We start from the raw sequence: 23,369 nt of genomic DNA on the forward strand, positions 1-23,369 counted from the left end.
GCACAAGAGCCTGGCTGTGGGGACAGACCTGTGCAAATGGGTGCAGTGCTCAGCCTTTGTGAGAGGGGCCTGGACGGTGCTGGGAGGAGCCGTCGCCACAGTCACAGTGTCCTTTGCAGTGCAGCTTTGAAAGTCACCACTGTCACGCCTTAGCATGCTCTTGGCTAGCTGGTCAGCCCTGTTCCACACAGAACGTGACTGCGAAGAGGTGGGATCATGGGGGCCGTCACAGAGGCTGGCTGCCACACTGAGGGTAGCAAATACTCAAAACAACAGTGGCTTAAAACACATGCTTAATTTCTCACGTTCCAAAACTCAGGAAGGTCCATGTACGGGGTACGTTCTCTGCTCCACGGGACCAGAGAACCAGCTTCTGTCATCTTGTTGCACCTTCCATTCACAAGGGCCCAGGACGGCTGCTGGAGTTCTAGCCGTGACCTCCATGTCCCAGGAAGGAATGAGGGGACCTAGTCCCCTTAAGGTCACTGGAGGGAACATGGTCAGTCCTGCAAGAGCCAGAGGGGCATCTAGGGGTACATGTGTCCTCACAGTGTCCTGCCTGGGGGACGGGTGCTGGGCTTCCAAAATGGTGGCAGCTCCTCAACCCTTGGTCATCCAAGGGGCTCCAAGGATGTAGAGTGCTCGAAAGGTCTCCTTTGGAGAGTTCAGAGTCCCTTGGGGCAGCTGGAACTGTCGGGAGGCTTCAGGTGAAGACCCACCTAGTCTGTCCTCTGTCCCCCTTTCTCCCGAACAGGGCAGCACACTGAGGAAACGCAAGATGTATGAGGAATTCCTCAGCAAGGTCTCCATCCTGGGTAGGTGGCTCCCCGCCCCGCATGGTGTGTCCATCCTGTCTGAGCACCTGCCATTGGCCCAGCCACCTCCACACATGTGGCCGGCACGTTCTGTGTTCTTGGTGGGGTGCAAGCGTGGGCCACATGCAAGATTCACCCACACATGCATGCTCATAGACAGTACATGTATGTGCATGCGTGTACATGTATGCGTGCACACATGCAACTGCTGTGTGTCAGGACCGAGCTGTCTGTGCCCCTTCCCTCGGCCCCAGTCACTTCGCGGCTCAGTGTCTGCCTTCCATGCGTCCCTCCCACCACCGTCAGTGTCATTATCTCCAGCTCTTCGTCTAAGCCTGTCAGTTTTGAGCTGAAAGTCATTTTTTGTTATAGTGAAAGTGGCCAGCTGTGTTGAGCTTCTTTCCCCGGCTGGTTTCAGTTTCTTCCCAAGAATGGTTTCTCGGATGCCGTCCCCACCCTTTCTCATCCTGGGGTCCGATAAACACATGGGCTGTGCTTCCGTGGATTTTCAGGAATGTCAGCAAAGTTCTGTCCACGTGTTTAAACAGCTTACAGTTGCGGTCACGTGGTGATGAGCGTGTGCGGGGCCCACCTGTCACGCCAGGTAGCGATAGCTCCCTGTCTGCATCCAGCACTCGGCACGAGGCAGGTTGGGCCCAGGGACTGAGCTTTAACTCATTTTAATCGATTTAAATAAATAGATACCTGTGGCAGGAGCTCCTGTTTTGGACAGGGCAGCTCTAGACCCTGGAAAGGACTCATGTGGGAAAGTGAGTAACAGCTGAGTGTCACAGCTACTGGAACCACTGGAAGTGACCATCCAGCAGACATTCCTGCAGTAACATTTGCAGCCTTGAGTGCCCTAGGCTAGACTTCTGGGTAAAGATGGTGAGCAAGTGGAAGGTAAGGGAGTGAGGCAGAAAAAGGGACAGACAGAAATCCCTGGGGTGGGTGCCGGGGGGCGGGGCCAGGGCCTGGGCTGCCGATTGGGCAGCCGTGCGACTCCCAAAGCTGCTCCCAGGGTGGCATGCCCTTGCCTGCAAGCAGTGAGCTTGCATGGACAGTGCAGTTTGTCAGCACCGCAGCAGCTGGGCTCTGCCTGTCCCCATTCCCCACGGAGACATGGGCAGGGCTCACTGCCGCCCTTCAAACTGAAAACCAGAAGGGAGGAGGTCTGCCCCCAAACCCCATGTTAGGCTTGGACAAGCTGGAAAGAAATGTTATGGCCACGGGTGCAAGAACTACCAGCAGAAAAGAACCCAGCCAGGAAGGAGGCATGTCCACGGAAACAGAAAACAAATCCCAGTGTAGAATTTATTAAGAACAGAAAAGTACAGCACCGGAAACGTTGTAACAACTGTGCGTGGTGCCTGGCGTGTGCTGGGCTGATCGGGCCTCACCACGTAAATTACATCAGCGTGGAACCACTGCACTGCACCCCTGAAACTAATATGAAATAATATTGAATGTCAACTGTAACTGAAAAAAATAATTTTTAAAAAACGAGGTAACTATATGTTAAATAAGACATAATCTTCAAAATGTATCATATTTTTAAAAAGCAAGATAAACATTAAAAAAAGAACACAAAGTCAATACAACAGGAGAATAGAGGGCAGAAGATAAAATGACGATTGTGAAATTAGAAGGGACACGGAAGAGCCAAAGCGAAGGTCAAGATTAGGGCAAATAAGGCTTGAATCTTGGCGCTGAGTTAGGGATCGTAGCAGCAGAGCAGACACAGCTCATGTTCCGCGTTCTACACTTTGGGGAGAGTTTCTTATAAGGGTGTAAAGGTCCGTGGACAGGGTGTTCATTTCAGCAGTTTTCACAGTAGTGCCCAAGGGGGAACGACGCAGCCTGCCGCTTCCAGAAGGGAGACGTGCCTTGCATGCTTGTGACAGGTTTTGTTGGGCCACCAAAGTGAGCGCACCATAGCTCCACGCATCCGGTCTCAGGGATGGAAGACCGCACGTGTTGCTGGTCAGCGTGTGCAGAATTTTGGCGACCCGATGTAGTGTTTGTGAAGCTGTCACATTGCAAAGGTGTAAGACCTTTTCACATCAATTTTTTCCAAGTTAAAAAACAACAACAAATGATAGGACTAGACTGCAAATGGAATTAGTGACATGGAGGAAGAGTGCGAAGCACCCACGGGAAGCAGGGGACGTGACACGGAAGTAGCCAGAGGAGAGATGGCAGCGGGTGGCCAGGCCTCCCGTGGAGGACAGTCACAGACCCAGGGAGGACGCAGTTGCGGTGGGACATCCTTCCCGACGAGGGCCGGGCCTGAGAATGGGCCCCTCCTGCTCCCACAGGGCTGCTGAGGCAGAGCGAGTGCCCTGGTCGAGCTTCACAGAGAAACTAGACTTCAGGCCTCCAGGGAGAAGGGTCGTTTGGCAGCCTGAGCCCGGAGAGCAGTGGCCAAGGGCGCTCAGGGAGGACGGCCCGGGCCCCACGCAGCACCGGCCACAGCCAGCCTTCCTGGTTTCCAGTTCAGAGGAGCAGCGCTCGACAGGGAGTCGGCTCAGGAATTTCACAAGAAATCTGGGATAGAGGCTGGACACCTGGTGACAGGCAGCCGGTCCAGCATGTGCCACACGGACCAGCAGAGCTGTGGTGACACAGACACGGCAGGAGGGAGGCGGAGCCAACTGTGCCTCGTGTCCACAGGGTCAACTTTACCCAAAATTCAGTGTCAGTGGCCCATTCTTTACTCCCTTTGACCCCAAAGCGGCATTCTGTACAGTTCAATGTCCATAAAGCCCAGTGACCAAGTCAATGTCTTTTTCACAATCTTTTTTAGAGGAATCTTTCTTAAGACTATCTTGTGGTGAAAAAACATTCACCAAAAATTCAATTTCACTTCGTTTATTTTTTCTTCTATTAAAGTCAAGCAAAATAAAATACGAGGCTTTCTATTGAAAACAGCTTGTCTGGGACCCCCTCCGAATAAGGTATTTCTGCTTATCTTCTCATCGCTGTCTGTTAGGACCTGTGACTGGATGGCATGTACAGGACGTCGGCCATGCTACTTCTGGGCTATTTAGTGCCTTCCAAACTCTTTACACTTTGCTGTATTTCTTGAGTTCTTTGTAATGAGTATGAGCAAGTTTACCAAAGACAATAGAGTAGGTATTAAGACAAAGTAAATGAAAGAACGGAATCACCCCATCTGTCCAAAGCAACCTCGCAAGGGGCCTGCGCCTGAGGACTGCCCAGGTCCACCCTGACCCTGCATGGCCACACCGGGCTCTCGGTCCCTGGGACGCTCACCCTCGTGTGGACCCTTCCAGAAGCTGGCGCCTCACCTTAGGTGTGTGTGTGGCCATGTGTCGGTGCCTCAGCCCCTTCCTGGGAGCCCACGTCCTTGCTGAAACCCTTCTCTGAAATGATGAGAGAAGGCCACGATTTTCTTATTGTAGTGAAAGCACACAGAACATTTACCTTTAAAATTCAGGGGCATTTAGTCCAGTCATTGCTGTGCCCCCATCACCACTGTCCGGTTCCAGAAGTTTCTCATCAGCCCGCATGGAGACCACATCCCTGTTAGCAGCCACCCCTCCCCCCTAGCACCCACAGTCTACTGCCTGCCTCCGTGGAATTGCCTGTTCTGGACGTGGCACAAAAATGGAATCACACACTGTGGCATTTTGCGTCTGGCTTCTCTCTGGTGGTTCTCCACATATTTGGCAAAACAAATAGTTGGCACATCTTGGATTTGTCCCCAAGATTTTTTAGGGGCCAAGGGGGGGGATATTTTAGCTGTATGAAAAATCCCAAACCCGGGGCCGTTGCAGCCCAGCACGCCATTCCCTTTGAACTGTAGTGGGGCGGGGTGCCCCAGCTCCAGTGCCGCCAGGTACCCATTGGGCACCTTCCCACATGTCTACTCGCTCACTCACCCCCTCCCGCTGGGCACTTACAACCTCTGGTCGGCCTCCCATCTGCAGACTTTGAGTAACACGATTGCCACCAGTGCCCCTGTCTTCTCCATGGTCGTCGGGAGGAAGGACGAGACTCCAGTCCCTTTGCTGCTCAGTCACCATTAGCTTCACAAAATCCTCCAGAAGTGGCCGGCGCTGGCATGGGTAGGCAGCAGGCTTTCTCGTGGCCGCCTGCCCTTAGCCCCCGGGGAACGTGGACACAGGACCACACCGTGCCCCTGAGATTCCAGCTTCTCACCAACATGCTGGGCTGGGCCGCTGCTGTGGGTGAGTGCCAGGGCAGCTGTGAGCTGTGGGACTGTGCTTGCTCCAGTTCCCATGGAGCTGGTGACCCTCCCCACCTATGCTCCCACACCTAGCCCTGGGGGTCACCTGCATGGCTGTGTCCTACCTGGAGCTGCCATCTGTGAGCTGCTTGGGGACAACTGCCCACATCTGTTCTGCGTGCCTGCCACAGCATGTGTGAGACCCCTCAGAGCTTTTTCCCATAAAGGGCAGCCCTCCGGCATCCAGAATTTTCCAGCACAGAGATTCTGAGTGCACTGAAAATGCCCCGAGCGTGTCTGTGCCTCAGGAGTTGTCTCAGGGCCAACAAACAACCGCGACTTTCAGTTTCTCCTGACACTTCTCCCCACACACGTGTGTTGTTGGCTCGCTAAGCTGCGACGTATCTTGGCTTTCAGACATTACAGGCTTCAAATATAACCAAAAACCTGCTGATCAGGTATGTGGAGACGAACTTCCAAGCTGCAATGACTTGTAAAACTATGTGCCTCTTATTGCCCTGTAAGGACACCGTGAACAAAGGCTGCCAGTCTGCACCAACTGCCTCAGACACAAACTGTAACTTCACACAAGTTGCCTGCGTGTGTCAAGTCACACAGGTGTTGTGGAAGCGCGGGCCTATGCGGGAGGGATCGCGCCGCGTTCTGAATCACTGAGCCGTGTCTGTCCACTGCAGACTTTTCTAGAAAGCTGCTGAAGCAAGTGTGCTTGGAGCAGCTTCTCCGTCCCTCCATGGAAGTGCCCACCCCTCTGCGCACCCGCCCCACCCTGAGGCTACTTGCAAGCTTGGCCTTTGCCACGTGTAGCATTGGCAGGAGTTTTAAAGCGAGAACCCCCAGCTCCTAACCAAGACCTAGAATCAAGGCTTTGCTTTATATTTTTAGCAACTGACCTACATCAGTAGCATCTGATAACTGTAAGCCAGGAGAGTTTCTTTTGCCAGAAAGTAGTTAGTCGGGCCCTGAGCATCCGGCCCTCCCAGCACAGAGCCCTGCTTTCTGCTCTGCTCTCTTCTGTCATTGTCACCGCCACAGGGCGGGCAGGGTTGGCATTTCCTGAGATGACCATCCGGGGGGACGTGCGCTGGCCGTGTGCTCACTCTGTGCGGTCCTCCTGTCCCCTTCCAGAGTCCCTGGAGAAGTGGGAGCGCCTGACGGTGGCCGACGCCCTGGAGACCGTCCAGTTTGAAGATGGAGAGAAGATAGTCGTTCAGGGGCAGCCTGGGGACGATTTCTTCATCATCACAGAGGTCAGTCCTGCTCACTCACCCTGACGGGCGCTGCCTGGGGATGAAGCGCCCTCCTGCCCCCCAGCTGTCTTACGGGCTCCTGAGGAACCTGGTGGTCCGCGTCCCCCACACCAGCCTCAGCCGGGCGTGCAGGCCGGCCTCGCACTTCGCCTAGTGTGTCCTGAGAACGGGCCCGTGTGGCTCTGGTCAGTGGTGGCGCCCACGCACAGCCTGGGCGTGACCTGCAGCTGGGGTTTCACAGAGTCAGTGTCGGGGGAGGTGCAGAATTCAGGGCGTGTGGAACTTGCTGTGTTATCACTTACAATTGCACGTGAACCTGCAATGATCTCAGAATAAAAGTTTAATTTTAAAATATGGTGCCAGCTTTCTCAAGTGGCCACGCATGAGTCCCTTTTCCCATCCTTGAGGGCTGGTGACAGCTGGCTCTGAGGCCGCAATTGGTGGCGGCCACACCCAGCCTGTCAGTGATCTGGGTGAACAGCTGTTGTGGCCAGTGTGTCCCTCAACCCAGGGCTGTGCCCCGCCCAGGTCCCCAGAGAGAAAGCCCCGAGCAGGGGTCCAGGAGTGAGCGAGTGGCCTCTGGCTGTGAGGCCTCCTGATTGCGCCATGCCCAGAGCACATGGCTCGTTTGGCATATTTCCTGCTTCTCTGGTCCTCAAGGGCGGGAAGAGTCGCTTGTCCGGCACGGTGGGCTTTGCTATCGGAGCCGGGGGCCTCCAGCGCTGCAGACCGGTGGCCCCTTGTACTGTTCTTGCAGCCAGGTGCCTGTCCTTGCCACTGCCTCGCTAGAGAGAATGCATAGCTGTGCTCTCTCCATAAAACATGAGCGGGACAGATAAAATCCGCGGATATGAAATGTAGATGTCATTTGTGACTTCAGTCTGGGCTCCTGACGACACCCTGCCCGGAGGGTGTGGTCAGACCTCACCTTTCCACGGGGAGCATGACAGCAGGAGGGGATGGATGGCTGCGGGGGCACCTGGGGCCCTGGGGAGGGTCCTGACGGCAACTGGAGCTGCAGGGCCTGCATATGGTCACCTCCTGTGCCTCCCAGCACTGAGCCTGGGACAGACAATCACAGGGTGAGTGCACGTAAACGAATGAGAGGGTGGGCACACGCGTGAGCAGTGATGGACGCATTCCCACCAGGCTTCCCAGAGGCTGCGTTCCCCTTTGCGAAGGGCTTTCCCCCTTCCCCAAGGAAGAGCCCCTCAGGCACTGTTGTCAGAGTGGGAGACTCATTTAGCAGCAGTGTTTCTTACGAAGGAAGAAGAAGGTGGAATAAAGCCGCAACAAGTTGCGATTCTGGTCAGTGTAGACCAGGTGCCCACCCAGCATTTTCAGACCCAAATGTGGCTGCGACCTCAGAACCAGACTCCAGAGACCTGCCCAGACCCGTTCTCCTACCTGCTGGTGACGTAAAGGTGACAACTGCCTCAGGGCATGTCCGGGCTTTGGCCCACTGAGCTTTGAGGGGACGGTGGCCTATATGCTTGCATGCTGCTAAGGCACTGTGGGACGAGAGGCGGGTGATGTCTCCTGCTGTGCAGACGGTGGTGGCCGCACTGACCCTGTGGGCTGACCAGGGGACCCTTGGCCACAGGCTCCACATTACTCTGCTGACTTCGATGTCCTGCCCTCCAGGTGCCGCATAACCATCTCTGACTTGTCCCTTGTCTGCCACCATGAAAGTCACTTTGGACAAGACACTCTCTCTGGGTGTCTGTAAGCCTGGCATTTTCCAGTTGAAAATAGTTTGTGCTCAGATGGTGGGAGGTTTCCTCAGCCATCCTGCCCCCAAATGGGCTGGATGGAAGGTGGCTGCAGTCTCCTCCCAGAATCTGGGCTTCAGTTCTCGCCTGGGCAAGAGGACGCGGCAGCCACGACAAGGGACATCCAGGCTGGGTCACCGCCTCTCGGACCCCGTCCTCCTTGGAGCCCAGCGACCATGCTCTGAGATGCTCCCAGGATGTGGCCCATCTCCAGCGGCACCGAGCTCCCAGTTCCGTGTTGAACATCCAGCCCCAGCCACCAGCCACCTACAGCCACAGACAGACCCCAGGTGAGAGCCACCAGCTGAAGCAACCAACCCAAGGCCTGGGACCGAGCCACAGCTGTCCTGGGATTGCTCACCGGCTCTCAGCACTGACATGGCTCCCCCGCCCCTGGCACAAGGTGGATGGCAGCCCCGGTGCTCCGCTGGGAGGGGGCAGACCCTCTGCTGCCCAGGTTCTCCGTCCTCTTGGCACCTACTCGCACAGCCTGGCCCAGAGGCAAGCTTGTATTGGCCTGCACAGCGGTTTTTTTTAAGTATTTGAATAAATTGCCAATATTTGAAAATCAGGGTACTCCACATACAAATCTGGATCTCTCACCTCTCTTGAGACATGCGGTGTCTGGCCACTTGGACTGACACGGCCCCCGGGGTGACAGTGCTGCCCGCTCGCCGGGGTCCCCACCCGCCCCTGTGCCTCGTGGGGCCGGCTTTGAGCTGCAGCCTCAGCACTGATGGTCTTGAAGCCGAGGGCACAGGCGGCCGGCCAGTGCAGATGATTGTGCATTGTGCAGTGCAGCCCACGGTCTCCTCCCGCTGGGTCCAAGGTCACGGCAGAAGAATCGTAAGAATGTGTGTGAGAGGCACAGGTCGGCAGGGTCCTCACAGAAAGCACCGCAAAAGAGAAGGACATTGCCAAGGTCACTTACGTAAGCAGCCGCGATGGCGGGACCCGGCGTTTCTGAGCTGAGGATGTGGCAGGTGTTGTCTGAGCCCCGACGTCCATGTAAGCTGACCACCCGCCTGTGAGGGAGGCCCGGTCAGCGCTGCTCCGTCTCCAGGGAGAGCAGCCAGGAGGGCTGTTCCTTTGCCCAAGGACACAGCCACCAAGTGCCGGGGCCAGGAGTCAGCCCCGCGTCTCGCTCCTGCATCCCAGCGGCTCTGGGTGTGCTGGGCGTTCACCTGTGTGTGTGTCGTGCTTGCACATGTATGTGTGCACACGTGTGCGTGTGTGTACTTCATGCCTGCCATTCTAGAGCAGCACAAACGGGGTGAGCGATGCTTCCTGAGTTTCACACGCCTTCCCCTCTGGCTGACACCATATTGTGTGTCCAGCTGGCTTGGGGACCTGGCGTCGCTACTGCTCATCCGGTCAGTCCGTTAAAGCCGTCCTCGCGGTCGTCATCGAGGGTGTACCTGGCACCACGGCCGTGTGTGGTTTCTTTTTACTCATTGTTTTTCCTGTTCAGCGACAGTTGACATACAGTATTGTATCAGTGTAGGTGACAGCATAGTGACTACAGGTTTGTATGTGTAGGCAGTAGTTCCCTGAACGTTGAGGTGCCCGGGCCACATGGTCCTGAAGGCCACTTTTTTGGGTTTCGAGCCACTGAGCCTTGAGGGTGCACTGGCTCCATGAAGAGGGGGCCTGGGCCGGGCCGTGACCGCCTGTTCTCCGGGAGCCCTGCTGCCGCCATCCTCACAAGCCGATTGCTGACAGCAGCCTGGGCAGCGACTCGGTGACGTGAGCAACACTAGCTGCTGGACAGACTCAGCTCTGCGGCAGGCGTGTCCACCCCCACGCCCGTGACCGATGCGTACGGGGTGTGGGGCGGCCGGTCCACGTCCAGGCTCTGGGTGGGTGCAGTTAACTTCACAGCACTGTCCAGTGTGTCTGACGCATTCTCCTCGGCAACTGGCATTGTTCCCCTTTTCCTCTGTGACCAACCAAATTTGATGAGTACAGGGGCCACTCTCAGAACCGCAATGCAGCCTCAAGCCTCAGCTTCCCATGTGGCCGGGCGCGGCCCACTGGCCACCTGTGAAACAGACTCGCAAGGCCAGGCCTGTTCTCTCGGTGCTGCCTGACGCCGGCGGCTGTGAGGCTGTGGCCTGGGCTGGAGACATGACCCGCAAAGCTGCCCACCGCCTGGGGCCGCTGCCGCCCGGTGTGTCAGAATGACAAGCAGGAGGGGTTAGTGTCACCGTGTATGTTTTAAGGCTGGCACACCCCGTCCGGGGCCAACGTGGGTTCCATACTTCTGACCTCAGTGCCAACCTGATGCCCCGTATGTCAGTACATGGGGAGGAGTGGTGACGCCTTACGCCCAGAGACTGAGAAAGCGTGCGGCACGAGGGCCACTCTGGTTTAAGGTTTCTTTTAAAAAGCCAACTGTGCCCCTGTACGTTTTAATACCCGATTCACCCCGAGCACTTGGGATGCTCGTGAATTCAGCTGTCCCGGGTTACCTGCTGTGAGAGTTAAGTTTACGGGTCAACATGGCCAGCCCACGGCACCGGGTGTGTTATCAAACGCCGACCCGGGTGTGTCTGTGCAGGAGTTTCCCAGCTGTTTTAGACTTTGAGTGAATTTCCCTCTCCACGGTGTGGGTGGGCCTTGCACAAGCAGTAAAAGGCTTTCCTCAACAGAAGGACGACTGAGGTTCCCCCCTGGGAAGAGGGGTTCTGCCTGCAGACGGCCTTGGGACTGAGTCCCGTCCACTCTGCCCCCCTGCCCCCCCCCGCAGGTTTTGGACTTGCAGCCCCTGTTGTGGGGGCCGTTCCCTAACCCCCCTCCACACACCTACCCATTGCTTCTGCTTCTCTGGAGAATCCTGACTGATACACCCTCCTCCTGATGCTTCCGGAATAGTCAGGCTGCCATGCAGGTGGGTGTGTGGGGCCCTGCCGCGGGATAGCGCTGTACCGCCCAGGGCATAGTCAGCTCTCCGGGTCTGGGCACTGGGCTCGGGGCTGCATGTGCCGGCGCCTCCGTGACGACACAGGCTCGGGCCTGCCTTTTCTCTTTTCCTCGAGGCCACGAGTGGAGAAGACAGTTGGGCCTTCGGGACCAGGCCGTCCTCTGCTCCTGCGGGGATGGGCCGAGTGTCCCTGTGTGTTTTGGTGGTGCTCATCACGTCGCTTCTCCCCCACGCGATCTCTCGAGCACACGGTATGGTGATCTTTGCCATGGCCGGCCAGACGTACTTCTGCTTGAGGCCTCATTTCGGGGAGTGAGACTGTGGAGCTCCGCCTTCGCCTCTTTCTCACTGCACCCACCTTTTACAGGGGTCTCCCTCTGTCCCCTCTGCTTTCCCTTGGTGGGCGTCAGCGGGAGCCCGCTCATGCCCTGTGCGACTCTGCTGGCAGATGTGGTGGTTCTGGGTGGTGGTGTCCCAATCCCCCAGTGTGGAGCAGCCTGGCGGGGGCAGCCCCTGCCCCCGGGGACCCCTGCACACAGGGAGAGGGCATTTGGGGACAGAATGTGTCGAGGACGCACCAGCTCCTGTGAGGCATGCAGCATGCCCGTCTGTTCAGAGCCCATCAGAACGGATGTCAGGACCACACTGTCCAGGAAACCTTGGGAGGAGGGATGGGCAGCTGGGTGGGGGGGACGCAGGTCTGCGTCTCAGTCCCCTCTGCTGCGCTCCTCCGTGTGGCCTGTGTGGCCCCATTTCTGTGCCCACCAGAAACCTCCACGCAGCCTGGGGACAGCTGGGCCCTGCGAGCTGGTTCCCACAGAATCTGGAGAGTAAGGTTCCAGCTGGGAGGTGTCACCATGGAAACGCTAATTGGGTTTATCTCCTCTCAACAAGGATGTGAGTGTCCACAACAACACATTTCGGACCCGCCTTTGGCCCGGGAACTGTCCCTCTCATCACAGGCCTGCTGCTTCCCCCTCAGCCTTCAGAAGTGGGGGGTTCACAATGCACCATTGTTACCATCATCTCAGCAACTTTTAGGCAGGAGAACACCCGGCCCCCAGGCACGTGTCCCCCCTTTGCTCAGAGTCATTTGGGACTCAGCACCTGCCATGGCCCCACTGTGCACTACTGTTGGGTGGGGAGCGATGGCAGCCATGGGTGGTTTGCTGTTTATTTGCAGAGGATGGAAATTGTCTGATCGACTTTCCAGAGACTCACCTGGGTCTCACGTGGGGAAGGGGCCAGGCCAAAGCAGAAAGGCAGGGCCCCCGATGTGGACCCAGGAGGGAGCAGAGACTGTCCTGACCGATGGGAAAGATGTGAGTGGGCAGGTGGGGCTGAGCACTGATGGACGGATGGAAGTTTTCCAGGTGGAGGTAGGAGGGCAGGGCACCCAGGTGTGGTGGGAGCCGTGCAGACCTGGGCGGGAGGGCAGCCGGCTGCACCCCAGCACCCTGGGCCTTGGGACAGGCAGTGTGGAAGTTTGCTCCACAATGACGTTAGTTTGCGTTGTGACCCATACGGCAGGTGCATGTTGCCCAGCTGGCACCAGCGTCTCCCGTGAGCTAAATGGGCTGCACGCACTGCCCCCTGTGGAGCCTCCTGGAGGCCTGAGGGTTTGCGCCTGTCCTCAGGCCGCATGGCCCTGCCAGGAGGTGCCGAGCTGCTCAGCATGTGCAAGGCTCAGGCCTGGTGCTGGACTGTGCCCGGTGGTTACTGTGGGGTTTGCGTGGTTGGTGCCAGGCCTTCCAGTGCAGGAGTGCATGGAGCACAGTTTGCTGGCCGTGGGTCAGCGCTGAAGGACGACAGTCTCGATCCAGCAAAAAAGCACTCATTTCCGTCTGGGCCAAGCTGGGAGAAGCGCTTTTCCAGACTGCCTGGCTGGGCCAGGAGCCACCCTGCGTCAGCCGTCTCCTGGCCAGAGCCCCCTGAGCTGGTAGGGTGGCCATGGCTCAGGGGGCCCTGTCCGGGGGACACAGCAGGGTCCCCCAGGAGTTCTTTTTTTTTAAGACTTTATTTTTTAGGGCCATTTCGGGTTCACAGTAAAATTGAGGGGAAGGTGCAGAGGTGCCCTATGTCCCCCCACCCCACATGCACAGCCTCCCCACCGTCACCATCCCCACCAGATGGGACATGGTCACAGCTCATGAAGCTGCAGTGACAATCATCACCCAGAGTTGCCAGGTGACATTAGGGTCACTCATGATGTTGCACATTCCGTGGGGTAAACAGATGTGTGTGACATGTGTCCACATTATGTCACACGGTGGGGACCCTGCCCTAAGCACCCTCTGTGCTCCCCGTATTCACCCCTCCCTCCTCCAGGCTTTGGCAACTCCTGATCTTGTACTGTCCCTGCAGTTCTGCCCTTTCCAGGACGTCACAGAGTTGGAATCACACAGCATGTGGCCTTCTCAGAGGGGCGTCTTTCACTTAGTAACATGCATGTAAGGTTCCCCGTGTCTTTTCATGGCTGACACCTCATTTCTTTTAATCACTGAATAATATTCCATTGTCTGAATGGACCAGTTTGCTTATCCATCACCCACTGAAGACACCTCAGTAGTTTCCAAGTTTTGGCAGTTACGAAGAAAGCTGCTGCAAACATCCGTGAGCGGGTTTTGTGTGGACCTGTGTTTTCAGCTCCTTCGGGTAAATTCCAGGGAACGAGACTGCTGGGTCTCAGAGGGTCTGAGCTCACTAACGCCTGCTATCTGCTTGCTGCCTGGGTGCCCCCCGCACCTCTGGAGAGGCCACTTGCTCCTAACTTCCCAGGCTGTGTCCAGGGCGGTTCTGATGTCCACTGAGGGTCACAGGAGATTCAGGGGCTCCGGGCTCTTAGCTGTCTTTCTTCTCGTCAAAGGACGGCCTTGTCGTCTGGGGACTGGGAGGCCAGCCCCTCTGAGACCTCTGCTATAGGCCCCCAGGCCTGTGCACGCCTGGCCACCCTTTCTGTGGGCTGGATGTGGGCAGATGAGGAGGACAGCTCTGAGTGCAGCTGAGTTGGGCGCTGCTGGGCTCTGCAGTGACCTCATTGCAGGGTCAGTGACCCCCACACATGGTGTCTCATGTTGCCTTTTCGATGAAGCGCATTCGTGGGACTCGGATTCCTCGGCTTCTGTTCCCCCAGAACCTTCCGTGGATGAGTCCCCAAGGTGGCAGGACCCAGTGGCTGGTGCCCACCGCCGGCCCGGAGCTCAGGGTTTCTGTGTTTTGAGATGAGAGCCTTAAATTTTTTTTTTAATTATGCAAGTAAAATGTCATTTGCTGGGGTAAGATCACTGACATGGGAGTCTCTCCAGTAAAGGGTAGAGCTACCCGCTCTGTCCCCAACACTCTGGATCCCTCTGATGGCTTATTTCTGACTTTTTTTTAATTAATGAAAGAAGCATAAAAGTGTAACACATTCCCCCGAAGTATGAAAGACACTGCCCCCAGCCCACAGAGGCCAAAGGAGGCCTGTGTTCCCATTTTCACTGAGTCCGAGTCCTGCTTCTGGTGGTGCAGGTGGCACAGACACACAGATACGGGACCCTGCTGGACCTGAGGCCCTGCTGTCGCCCCACAATTCCTGGCACCACAGGGCATGCCAAGGCCATTGTCACAAGGACGGATGTTTGGCCAGGAAATCCTAACAGATGCACTGTTCTGGACGAACCAATTTACAGGGATGTCAGCACGCCCACCCCACCACCAGCCAGGACCAAGGCCAACCCCCGGCGTCATTGGCCTCTGTGGGACTGACAGATGTGCCCCTCGGGTGGTATCGGTCCACAGCTGTGGTGCCCCTCCCTGGGGTTGGCTGCTAGGGGGGCTCAGGGAAAGGCTCCTGGTAGGGGGCTTGCAATGAGGTCACTGCGCCATCAGCACTTCAGGACAGAGGCAGGAGAGGTGTGGGGGTGTCGCGGGGCCTTGCCCTGGACAGAGGGGAGCCCCAAGCATGACCCCTGAGGGCAGCCTGCCCTGTGAGACTGCAAGGACGGGCAGAGGGCCAGTTGGGGTTGCAATAGCCAGGCCCTTTTAAAAACAATTTCTATGTTTTTAATTAGAAATTTAATGTTTTTAATTAGATATTTAATGGTGAAACATACATAGCAATGTCTTTAACCATTTTAAGTGGACGGTTCAGTGGCGTGAAGCACGTCCACAGGAGCTGTACATCCGTCACCACTATCTGTCCCCGTAACTCTTTCCATCTTCCCAAACTGAGACTCTGTCCCCAGGAAACATTCATTCTCCTCCCTTCCCCCACCCCCTGGCACCACCATCTACTTCCTGTTTCTATGAATCTGACTTTGTATAAGGGGAATCACACAGTGTGTGTCCTTTGTGACTGGCTGGTTTCATCAGCACAGCGTCCTCAGGGCCATGCACACTGAAGCAGGTGTCAGAATCTTCTTCCTTTTCAAGGCTGAGTAATATCCCACTGGAATACTATCTGTGTTGTGTTTATCCACACAAGCCCCTTTTTGATCTGCTAATAACGTCGGTGACAACAACCATGAACACGTCTGAGCATCACCCTGTGTCACCGTTTCCATACTGAGCCCATTTGACCCTGAGCCCCTGAGGCGGTGACCATTATCCTCCCAGTTGACTAATGAGAAAATGCACCCAGAAGAAGCGCCCCAGAATCCAGAGGACACCAGCCCCTCGGTCGTCTCCCCACGGACAGTGTCCCAGCAGTGCCATGCCTGTCATGTCACCTGAATGTGGCCAGAACCTGGGCGGTCAGGACAAGTGGTGTTTTATTTGACAGTGGGGAAACTGAGGCTGGGAGAAGCGAGGGACCGTGTCCACAGCCGCTCGGCAGAGCCCGGGCTGAGGTCCCACCTGGCAGTGCCCACGATGCCCAGGCAGCATGGTGATGCCAGACCCAGGAACCCTGTCCACCTGCCGTGTGCTGCAGACACTTCAGAACTGCCCTTGACGGCCAGACCAATTTTATACAGCAATCCAGGCGAGATAAAACTCAATCAATTTGCCAGCTGTGGGTTTCTTTCACCTCTCGCTGAGATACTGCAGTCAGGGCAGTGCCTTTGACCTGTCTAAGCAAGGGACTTGCCCCGAGCAGAAGGAGGGGACGCCCGAGAAAGTGGATGCCCTGCATGGCCTTGGGCCTGGTCAGTGGGAGTGACATGCCCAGCTCTGCAGGAGCAGCCTTGTCCTGGGGCCCCCAGGGCGGGGGCAGCAGCCTTGTTCTGGGGGCCCCAGGGGGAGCAGCTGGCATAGCTACACCTGCAGTCATCGTCCTCCTTTGGGTCTGAGGGACAAATCAGAAGCAAGACCAGGATTGGTGTTGGCTTCCCAGCTTCCAGAACAGTCTGCTGGGGGAGACACACACCTGACCCCCGTGGAGCCCCCAGGCCCTGCTCCCCCATCTCACCCAGAGGGGAGCCTGTCCCTGCCCACAGCAGTCCCTGGTACGTCCCTGCGGTGAGCCCTGTCTGGTCCCAGAGAGAGCCTGCACAGTCGCTGGGTTTGCAAGGGCAACCCCATGCAGCAGGGCCTCTGCCGCCTGGCATCCCGGTGCCACCTGTTCCCGTCCTCCGGGCCCTGGCGCCAGAGCCATGCCACTTGTGTTGTTTTCCCACGGAAGCCGCAGTTTGAATCCTCGCCAAGGCCCGACCTCATGGATGGTCCATTAAACGCTGGCACGAAAACAGCCTCAGGCTGCTCACCAACCAAGTGTGTTTTTGCAGTCGTTCTGAGGACAGTTTGTGGCCCAGAGCATGTGACCGATGTGCACAGCAGCCGTGGTGAGGACGGTGCAGCCCCCAAAGCAAACAAACGAGGGGCAGCTCCACTGGGCCCCAAACATGGAGCCACCCTGGAGCCGGTTGCAGAAGTGCCACGTCTGGGACAGAGTGAGCTGGGGGAGGGGCTTCCACGTAGAGGAGGTGCTTTTGTCACAGCGACTGAGTCTCAAAATGCAGCTCATTTATTCAGAAGAAGTCACAGTTACCTGGGAGGTGTTTGTATGCACAGGCTGTTTAATCCTATATGTGTGCGCGTGTGGTGTGCATGTGTGTACGTGCGTGTAGAGTGTGCTTCTGCTTCAATACAGAAAGACACTGGCAAACGATGTGTTCACGTAAGACGTAAAGGCGAAGTGGGTACAGGCTTAGCTTTGCAGGTTCTGAGAGGTGTCTCGGGTGGGACTTTCTCATGAGCACTGCAGCCCTGGGAACCACCATTTCATGTCCCATCGCTCTGCAAGCTGACTCAGGTATCTGTGTCCTCATGACAATCTGTCACGTCTGACGTGCGCATGACTATTTCTGAAGCCAGGGGCCATGACCTCAGCCAGCACTGTCGGGTGGGTGGGTGTCGCACCCATTTTGCAGCTCAGGACGCGGAAGCTCGGGCGGGAGTGCAGGAGTCTGGCTCAGCTCAGGAGACCGTGGGGAGGTGCCGTCCAGACTGCGGACAGGCCCCCCCTCGTCTGTGTCACTGTCAGGTGTTCCGTCCTGTCACAAGGACGCCTCTGATCGGAGCTGGTGCATCCTCAGCACCTTTCCAGCACCTGCTTCCTTGGGTTTATCTTCTCAGTTGCCTTTTAATTTATGGAAAGTTATACTAGTTTTCACTTTCAGCTGTGACATTAAGTTGCTTTTAAAATGTACTTACTTAATAAGTTCTTCCTCTTCTAAACCTTCATTTAATGGGATCAGAGTGCATGCTCGTTTGTGTGGCCTGTCACCCCAGGGCCAGTCTTGGCTCAGGGTCCAGCCTTTCTGCCCTGTGATGTCCTGCCCTGCCCTGTGGGTGTGTGTGGGCCGTTTCCAGCCTGGGCTGTGATGAGTGGCACGCCGCTCAGGGATGCCGACTCTCGTGCCCAGCGGGGGTCGTCCGAGGCCGCTGCACCTGCCAGGGCTGTGCCAGGCGCGGGGGACCAGCCACTGCCCTCAGCTCCTATTGGAACTGACTGTGTCCGTTGCCCACCAGGCTGTTGACTCCAGGCCGGCAGCCGGTGTCCGCCTGGCTCTCCACTGTCATGCCAGCCCTGGGCAGCGCGCAGCACTGGCGAGTAAGGGAAGCCTGGCCTACGCAGATGTGTGAAAAGCCCTGGTGAGGCCGGCGGCACTCGTCTGTGGACAGTGAGTGACCCAGTCAGGGACCCCTCTGCCCAAGGCCTCCCTCAGGCTCAGTGCCAGGCTAGGGCCGTGCCAAGGAACGAAGGTCCCAGAGACCCCACCCCTGTGCGCCCTCCCCACATGCCCTGGATTGCTTGCTTCTCATCAAAGTCACACTTCCCCATTTGAGAAAACGAGACAGTCGATTTTCGTTTTTGATTTTGTAGAAAAAAATTTAAAAACCTGAAGTCGGCAAGAAAACGGGTTGCTTCTAATCCTGCCAGTAGCAACCTTCTTCTCATGACCCGCAGGCCACTTCTGTGGGTAATGACCTGCTTTATTTTTAGAGTTGGGTTAGAATCAGTAAGTGAGAAATTGGAGGGATATGGTGTGGAGTTTCAACAAGTGTATTTTTCCAGCCGCCAGAATTCCAGCTCACAGTCAGTCCCCTGAGGACGTCTGTGCTGTCTCCACGGCCGTCTGGGACACGCAGCGTGCACAGGAGGCGCATTTCCACGACTGGGGGTGGTTTTGCCATCCTGGAAATTCGGGGCACGTGGTGGTCACGCCTGCTGCCTGTGCGATGGCGACTCGGCTCTGCCATCAGCTCGGCGTCATGCTGATGGCCAGCAGGCAGAGTGGTCTTGTCGGGGGTGGAGCGTCGGCGGGCAGCCCAAGGCCCAGGAACAAGGAGCCCCCCAGCAGTGCGGCTGAGAGAGGGCCACTTGATGAGTGGTGGGCCTGGCTCTGTCCCACACGTCACACGACTGGGCTGCCGGCCTCGGTAGCCTTTAGGCACCACTGGTCAGGTTTCCCATTGTTTGGGGCTCAAGTGTCTGGCCACACGTTTCAGCCAGGGGCTCTGCCGAATGAGTGTATGAAGCAGGGAGCTCGGGGCTTCTGCCAGAGGACAGCATGCCAGTGTCAAGTGGAAAGTCCTCTGCAATGGGAAGAAAGGCATGTAAATTATATGCGTCATCAATAAAAAGGTGGAAGCTAGGAGGTCAGTGGTCGGGGCATCACGCCTGTCCCTGCGGCTCTCGTTTCCAGAGGGCCTGGTCTCTCCTGGGGAAAGCGCGGCTGGGTGACCGTGAGTCCTCCTCTGTGACCAGGACCCTGCTCCTCTCTGGGACTCAGGGAGGGACATGTGCCCTCCAGCCTGAGGGAGCACGCCCTGTCTGCCCAACGGTGACACTCAGCTTGGAGGAGCCCTTACTGTTTACACGTCCTGCTCCATCCATCAGCGACTCCACAAACACCCTGGATGGCCAGAGCGGGCCAGCTGGGGGAACCCAAGGGGGGCACCAACGGGGTCTCCTGACCTGCGTCTCCCAGACCGTGGCGCGGTGGGCATTACACATTAACCCGACTCGGTGAGCTGAGCCCACCCTGAAGCTAGATCACGCTTGCTGGTGCCAAAAGGGCAGCGGGAGGCTGAGTGGCTGAGGCCCTGGGTGCCTGGGGGGCAGGTGGAGCCGGTTTCACAGCAGCGCCCCCCAACCCCAGGCCTCCATGTCCTCAGCTGTGAAGTGGACTCAGCAGCCGGAAAAGGCGGGATGCACAGAGCTGTGACCCATCTGAGAGGCACTTGCGACTAGCCGCATGGGGCCTCAGCTGCTGAGTGCCGACGGCCGGCCGATGGCTGACACCAGGGAGGTATGGCTGTTATAAGGCCTCGCTCTTAATCTGCACGTCAGCTGAGGCGACAGAAAGGGCCCTGCTAGGGCGATGCACAGTCTCGGGCCCCCAAGCAAGGGACTTGCCCCAGTTACACAAGAAGCAAGGGGGCCTGCGGTTGGAGCCCCCTGGAAACCAATGTCCTCGCCCCCGGACGTGCATGCCCCAGGCTGTCCGGCTGCCATCCTGCCACCGAGAGTGGGGACTTCTGTGTCACGCATTCCGGGCGCTGCCTTGTCCCCACAGCCTGCAGTTAATCATTGATTCGGGCAAGGTCTGCAGATGCCCCCCTGTTGGGGTTGGGAGGGGCCACATCGCTTGGAGTGTGTGCCCCTGAGACCCACTCTCCGCTCTCCAGTGCTGGACGTGCTCCCCGCCCTTGAGAGCGCGCCAAGGTCGGCTGGGAGCAGCTGGATTCTCCCTGCTGCCACCCACCGGCATGTGAGCTTCCACCGAGGACCACGGAGCTGGGAGGATGCTGGGCTCCGTGACCCCATGCCCTCCATCCACAAGGAGAAAAATGGGGATTCAGTTTTGGGGGGGCACGTGGAAGGGAGCCGGCAGGAGGGGCATTCGGGCAGCGCCCCCTCACGGGGAGCCCCTCGTGGGTGACCTCACGTGTCCCCTTGGCATCTGCAGGGCACGGCCTCCGTCCTCCAGCGCCGGTCCCCCAACGAGGAGTACGTGGAGGTCGGGCGCCTTGGGCCCTCCGACTACTTCGGTGAGTGAGGGCCCCTCCGCATGCGGCGGGCCAGCTTTCTGGGCTCCCTGCAGGGGCCTGAGGAAGGGGCAGCCGAGCCTGAGCCCTGGGTCCTGGCCTGCGGCTGCCCCAACCAGGGCAGGACCTCCCTGCTGCACCCGGGTCACAGACAGGATGCTAAATTCGAATGTCATTTTGACAAGGAGTGGCGTTCGTGTGAATGTCCCCAACGTGTCACACTTATACCAAATGTCTGCTCGTTCATTGGAATCATGGTTGAGTGTCCTGGGGTTTGGCTGCTTTTCCCTAAATCTGGCCGCCCTGCCCCCAGGCCAGGCCCCTGACGGCCACTCTGTCTCACCCCCAGGGGAGATCGCGCTGCTGCTGAACCGGCCCCGGGCAGCCACTGTGGTGGCCCGGGGGCCCCTCAAGTGTGTCAAGCTGGACCGGCCCCGCTTCGAGCGCGTGCTGGGCCCCTGCTCCGAGATCCTGAAGAGGAACATCCAACGGTACAACAGTTTCATCTCCCTGACCGTCTGAGCTGCCGGCCCCGCCGCCACCCCGCCCCGTGTGCTGGCTGCTCCTGTGTCTCTGAGGTCGTGGAGTGGGGTCTGGTGTCCCAGCAGGGGGGGGGGGCTGCCCCTCCCTCTTCACATTTGGAATAAAATAGTCACATGTGCATTTCAACACAAAGGGGCAAAGGGAGGCCCAGGAGGCCCTGCTCACCCCTCCCCACCCCCCTTCCCTGCTTCCCTCTGTCCCCTTGGGCTCCTTTCAGGGCCCTGCTCCCTCTGCCCAAGTCTTCTGGGGGACAACAGCGTTTGCCAACCCCCACGGCTGAGGGGCCAGACTAGGGGAGTCCAGGTGGCCCTGTCCGTGGGCTGGCTGGGTCCTGCTGGAGCTGAGGGAAGGTTGAGGGCCACACACTCTGTCACCTCCTCTCTGGAGGCCGGCCAGGCAGCGGCCCAGACCCAGGGCTCTGGGATGTCAGGTCCCCAGGTCTGGAGTCTAACGTGGGGCGGGGGTGTGCAAGGGGGTGTCCCACAGGCCCTCCCTCACACGGCCCTGTGGAAGGTGCCAGGCTTGGCAGAGCTTCTGGGTGACAAGCCGATCGTGGCCTCAGAGAGGGGCAAGTCCCTAGTCAGGCCCTGACTCCAGCTTCAGGTGACCCTGCATGGCTTACAGTCCCTGTCAGGTGGTCGGGGACACTGGCCAGTTTGCCCGACAGATTCCCCCCATCACTCTCACTGGGCCGAGACGCCCAGGACAGGAAGGGGGTGCCGTGTGAGGCTGGAGCGTCCCGAGACCCCGTGAGTGCTGTTCTCTCAGGGTCGGGTGACCCAATTCTGGGAGGCCCGGTGAGGGAGGGCATAGAGGAGGGATTCTGTCAGACATGCGCTGGCACCAGAGTCCCCTGTGTGTCACCCTCCGGCACACATGTCTCCCTTGAGCAGGCGGCCTGCGCCCCATACACCCAAGTCGTCTGTCAGTTGCATCTTGTCCAAGTACCTTCAATCCAATGACCGGTGTGCTTGGGCCACATGGTAGCTTCCGGTGACCTGAAATCGTGCCCTTGACCCGAGCTGGCACCTGCCTGGGTTGCTGCCTGGGCAGGGGCCCCCTGCAGCCTGTGGATGCTTCTGTGACGTGTACCCCCCCTCCCACTTATCGTGATGATCTCCGTGCTGCATGTGCCATTAAACGGGCAATGAAGTGCCTCCCCACTGGGCGTTGTGGTCTGAGAGCGTTCATGGAAGGTTTTTCTCTTGTGTTTTTGTTGTGGTAAAATATTCATGACGTAAAACTTACCATTTCCACCATTTTTAAGTGTCCATTTCAGGGTCATTAGGCATTCACACTGCCATCGCCACCATCGTCCCAAACTGAAACTCTGTCCCCGTTAAACTCTAACTTCCCCCCTCCCCAGCCCCTGCACTGGCGGTCTGTGCAGAAACTCATTTACTAATAGGTTTTGTTTAACTCAGTCCAAAATATTCCCGTTTCAACAGGTTATCAATACAGAAACGGTTAATGAGAGATGTTACGCTTTTCTGGTACTGAGTCATAGAAATCATGCCTTTCATGTCACGTGACTTTGTCATATGCAAATCACGGGCTCATCTCAATGTGCACATGTCAGGCACTCAGTGACACGTGGCTGGTGGCCACCCAGGTGACAGTGTGGCTCTGCTTTGTGTGGACCTCAGCACAGCACCTCCTGGGCCTGGAAGGGCTGCTCCTTGGCCATCTCTGTGCCTGAGGTGGTGAGCACAGCAGACACGGGAGGGACCCCGAGGGGATCTGGGAGCCGCCCAGCGGGCACCTGGTGTGTGTTGAACTGAGGGAGTGACGGGAACAAGGGCTGAGGGCCAACAGTTCCCCGGGAGAGAGCACGGGGCAAGTGTCAAGTGACGGGCTCCAGGGACGCAGCACTGGGACTGGAGCCGAGAGTCTCTCCTTTGTCTTGCTGCAAACTGACCACCCAGTCTCTGTGGCTTAAATCAACACACTTGTGGTCTCACAGTTTCTGGGAGTCAGGATCCGGGCAGCTCAGCTGGCAGGTGCCCACTCGGGTCCCTGGTGAGGCTGCGTCATCTGAAGGCCCAACTGGGGCCGCAGGCTCCACTTCCTGCTGGCGCCGTGGCTGTTGGCGGGAGGCCTCAGTTCCCGGCCCCCGGGCGTCTCCTGGGGCTCCATCACCCCAGGCATCTGGCTTCCCCCCAGTGGGAGACATTGCAGTGACCTGATGACCTCGTCCAGAATCTGCACAGTCTCTTGCCATGTTCTTTTCATTAGAAGCAGGTCGCTAAGTCCAGCCCACACTTGGGAAGGGATCTAAGCCGTGTCCTCTGAAGGGAGGAGGTCAGTGAATTGGGACAGCCCCCGAGGCTGGTCGTCTTGCTGCTGGATCAGACTGCCTCC

At 57.7% G+C, this 23,369-nt stretch overlaps 1 protein-coding gene across 3 annotated transcripts in view; it reads left to right on the top strand.

Annotated features, from left to right (window-relative positions):
- The window catches only part of PRKAR1B (protein kinase cAMP-dependent type I regulatory subunit beta), an 89,165-nt gene extending 66,989 nt beyond the window's left edge, over positions 1-22,176 (top strand). For all 3 annotated transcript variants that reach the window (XM_088798838.1, XM_019747486.3, XM_019747487.3), the window contains exons 8-11: positions 755-815; positions 6,175-6,296; positions 20,387-20,468; positions 20,815-22,176. In XM_088798838.1, coding sequence (XP_088654964.1) covers positions 755-815; positions 6,175-6,296; positions 20,387-20,468; positions 20,815-20,987 — 438 coding nt within the window. In that variant the 3' untranslated portion in view covers positions 20,988-22,176. The remainder of the gene's footprint in view (positions 1-754; positions 816-6,174; positions 6,297-20,386; positions 20,469-20,814) is intronic.
- The last annotated feature ends 1,193 nt before the right edge of the window (positions 22,177-23,369 follow it).

Source organism: Rhinolophus sinicus, chromosome 5 (genome assembly GCF_057876585.1).
Source record: "Rhinolophus sinicus isolate RSI-liver-muscle chromosome 5, RSI-T2T, whole genome shotgun sequence".
In the NCBI taxonomy this organism is placed as follows: domain Eukaryota; kingdom Metazoa; phylum Chordata; class Mammalia; order Chiroptera; family Rhinolophidae; genus Rhinolophus; species Rhinolophus sinicus.